Source organism: Leptodactylus fuscus, chromosome 1, assembly GCF_031893055.1.
Source record: "Leptodactylus fuscus isolate aLepFus1 chromosome 1, aLepFus1.hap2, whole genome shotgun sequence".
NCBI lineage: Eukaryota > Metazoa > Chordata > Amphibia > Anura > Leptodactylidae > Leptodactylus > Leptodactylus fuscus.
Window position 1 is genome coordinate 8,361,269 of NC_134265.1, and position 3,043 is coordinate 8,364,311.

At 44.6% G+C, this 3,043-nt stretch overlaps 1 protein-coding gene across 1 annotated transcript; it reads left to right on the top strand.

The window, feature by feature from the left end:
- The first annotated feature begins 204 nt into the window (after positions 1-204).
- On the top strand, positions 205-1,039 carry LOC142194851 (gastrula zinc finger protein XlCGF66.1-like). Its single transcript, XM_075264287.1, has 4 exons — positions 205-346; positions 477-656; positions 735-858; positions 942-1,039. The coding sequence occupies exons 1-4, from the start codon at positions 269-271 to the stop codon at positions 1,037-1,039; spliced, it is 480 nt and encodes a 159-aa protein (XP_075120388.1). The 5' UTR covers positions 205-268.
- The last annotated feature ends 2,004 nt before the right edge of the window (positions 1,040-3,043 follow it).

Genomic DNA, 3,043 nt, shown 5'->3' on the forward strand with positions numbered 1-3,043 from the left:
CAGAATTGCAGGGGTGCCAATACTTTTGGCCAACACTGTATATACCCAACAAGCCGGCCCACAACAAGTCACTTCCTTTCTGAGCTACACGCTGCCGACGTCAGAAGTAGGAGGTGGTGATAATAATGGGACTCAACTCTTCTATTTATTCCATGGGATTCCGTGTAGTGATTACATTGTCTCATCTTCTCTCCATTCAGGTTCCTACAATATAGAATCCTCTCAGTATCTTCTATATAAGAGAATATTCCTGATTGATCCATCAAGGATGGAAAGAGACAGGAACAAGATGGCGGAAAGTCTATTAAATCTCACCCTAGAGATCATCTACCAGCTTACTGGAGAGGTGAGAGATTCTGATGATGTCATCATGACATCATTCTTATCTATAGTAATAACAGATGATATGACTGGAGAGGTGATGGACTCTGGACATGTATGTGGTGAGATTTATTAATGTGTCTCCCCATAACCAGGATTACACAGTAGTGAAGAAGACCTCTAGTGGGCGCTGTCAGGCTCCTGTGTATGATGGATATGGAGGAACCCTGAGCCCAATCCTGGGGCCTCCACCTCATCCCCTGATACAGGAGGAGATCAATGGGCAGAAGATTCTAGAACTCACCCACAAGATGCTGGAGCTGCTGACTGGAGAGGTGACAGTGCTGGGAATGCTGGGACATTATACAGTAACTGGAGGGGTCGGGGTGATGACTGTATCATTGTGTTGTCAGGTTCCTATAAGGTGTCAGGATGTCGCTGTCTATTTCTCCATGGAGGAGTGGGAGTATTTAGAAGGACACAAGGATCTGTACAAGGAGGTGATGATGGAGGACCAGCAGCCCCTCACATCAGCAGGTAATAGACATGACTATATACACATGGACTTCCATTATTTGTATGTACAGAATGAATTCAGTCCCTGTCTGTGTTTCCTACAGGTAGATCCAGTAAGAGGACAACACCGGAGAGATGTCCCAGTCCTCTTCTTCCACAGGATGATGATCAGGTAGATGGAGATATTCCCTATGATGTGTAGACGGGCTGTGAAGTCCTTGTGGTCAGTCTTGTTGTATCCAGCAGTATTATATGGTTATATACATGGGCGGTGTCATTGAGCCGCCATCTAATATGTTTATCCGGCTTCTCACAGACCTGCAGCTACTGTCAGGACATCTTTCATCTTCATGCGGATTAATGATCTAGAACATTCTCTGTGACTTCCCCATTTGTCCGGTGACTTTTACATTATTTGTTTCACAGATTTTCCATCAGGCTAAAGATGTGAGCGACATTAATGTTATATCTATGAGAATAAAGGAAGAGCCCTATGTGAGTGGTGATGAGGAGTGTGAGGAGGACATTCCTACAGGGACCCGCCCAGGTGAGGAGTCACCACTATATAAAGCACAGAAAGGTCACTGATTCTATTCAGACATTGTTTAGACTATTTGTTGTTCCCTGATTCAGGTAAAATACAAATAATACCTGAATATAAATGTGATACCGCTATAGGGGGTAATAAATGTAGTATAGAATAGAACGTACAGCAGGAATATGGACTTGCCATTGATGTGAACGAGGCAAAAGTATTGGCACTGTTTGAAAAATCATGTGATGCTTCTCTAATTTGTGTAATTAACAGCACCTGTTACTTACCTGAGGCACCTAACAGGTGGTAGCAATAACTAAATCACACTTGCAGCCAGTTGAAATGGATTAAAGTTGACTCAACCTGTGTCCTTGTGTGTACCACATTGAGCATGAAGAAAAGAAAGAAGACCAAAGAACTGTCTGAGGACTTGAGAAGCAAAATTGTGAGGAAGCATGAGCAATCTCAAGGCTACAAGTCCATCTCCAAAGACCTGAATGTTCCTGTGTCTACCGTGCGCAGTGTCATCTAGAAGTGTAAAGTCCATGGCACTGTGGCTAACCTCCCTAGATGTGGACAGAAAAGAAAAATTGACAAGAGATTTCAACGCCAGATTGTGCGGATGGCGGATAAAGAACCTCGACTAACATCCAAACAAGTTCAAGCTGCCCTGCAGTCCGAGGGTACAGCAGTGTCACCCCGTACTATCCGTCAGCATCTGAATGAGAAGGGACTGTATGGTAGGAGACCCAGGAAGACCCCACTTCTTACCCAGAGACATAAAAAAAACCAGGCTGGAGTTTGCCAAAACTTACCTGAGAGAGCCAAAAACGTTTTGGAAGAATGTTCTCTGGTCAGATGAGACAAAAGTAGAACTTTATGGGAAAAGGCATCAACATAGAGTTTACAGGAAAAAAGAGGCCTTCAAAGAAAAGAAGACGCCCCCTACAGTCAGACATGGCGGAGGTTCCCTGATGTTTTGGGGTTGCTTTGCTGTCTCTGGCACTGGACTGCTTGACCGTGTGCATGGCATTATGAAGTCTGAAGACGACCAACACATTGTGCAGCATCATGTAGGGCCCAGTGTGAGAAAGCTGGGTCTCCCTCAGAGGTCAGGGGTCTTCCAGCAGGACAATGACCCAAAACACACTTCAGGTCAGCACTAGAAAATGGTGGTGAGAGAAAGCCCTGGAGACTTGTAAAGTGGCAGCAATGAGTCCAGCCCTGAATTCCATAGAACACCTGTGGAGGAGGAGAGATCTCTTGGTGGCAGTTTGGAGAAGGCTCCCTTCACATCTCAGGGGGGACCGCGAGCAGTTTGCCAAAGAAGAATGGTCTAAGATTCCAGCAGAGCCTTGTAAGAAACTCATTGCTGGTTAGTGGAAGCGGTTGTGTGCAGTTATTGTGTCTAATGGTTGTGCTACCAAGTATTAGACTGAGGGGGCCAATACTTCTGTCCGCCCCATTTTTGGAGTTTTGTGTAAAATGATCAATGATTTGACTTTTTTGTCATTCTCATTTGTGTTTTTTCATTGCAAGCAAAATAAATGAAGATTAGAGATGAGCGAGTAGGTATTCGATCGAATATCACGGTATTCGAAATACTCGTACTCGATTGAGTACCACTCGCTATTCGAATGGAAAAGTTCGATGCAGAACCAGCATTGATTG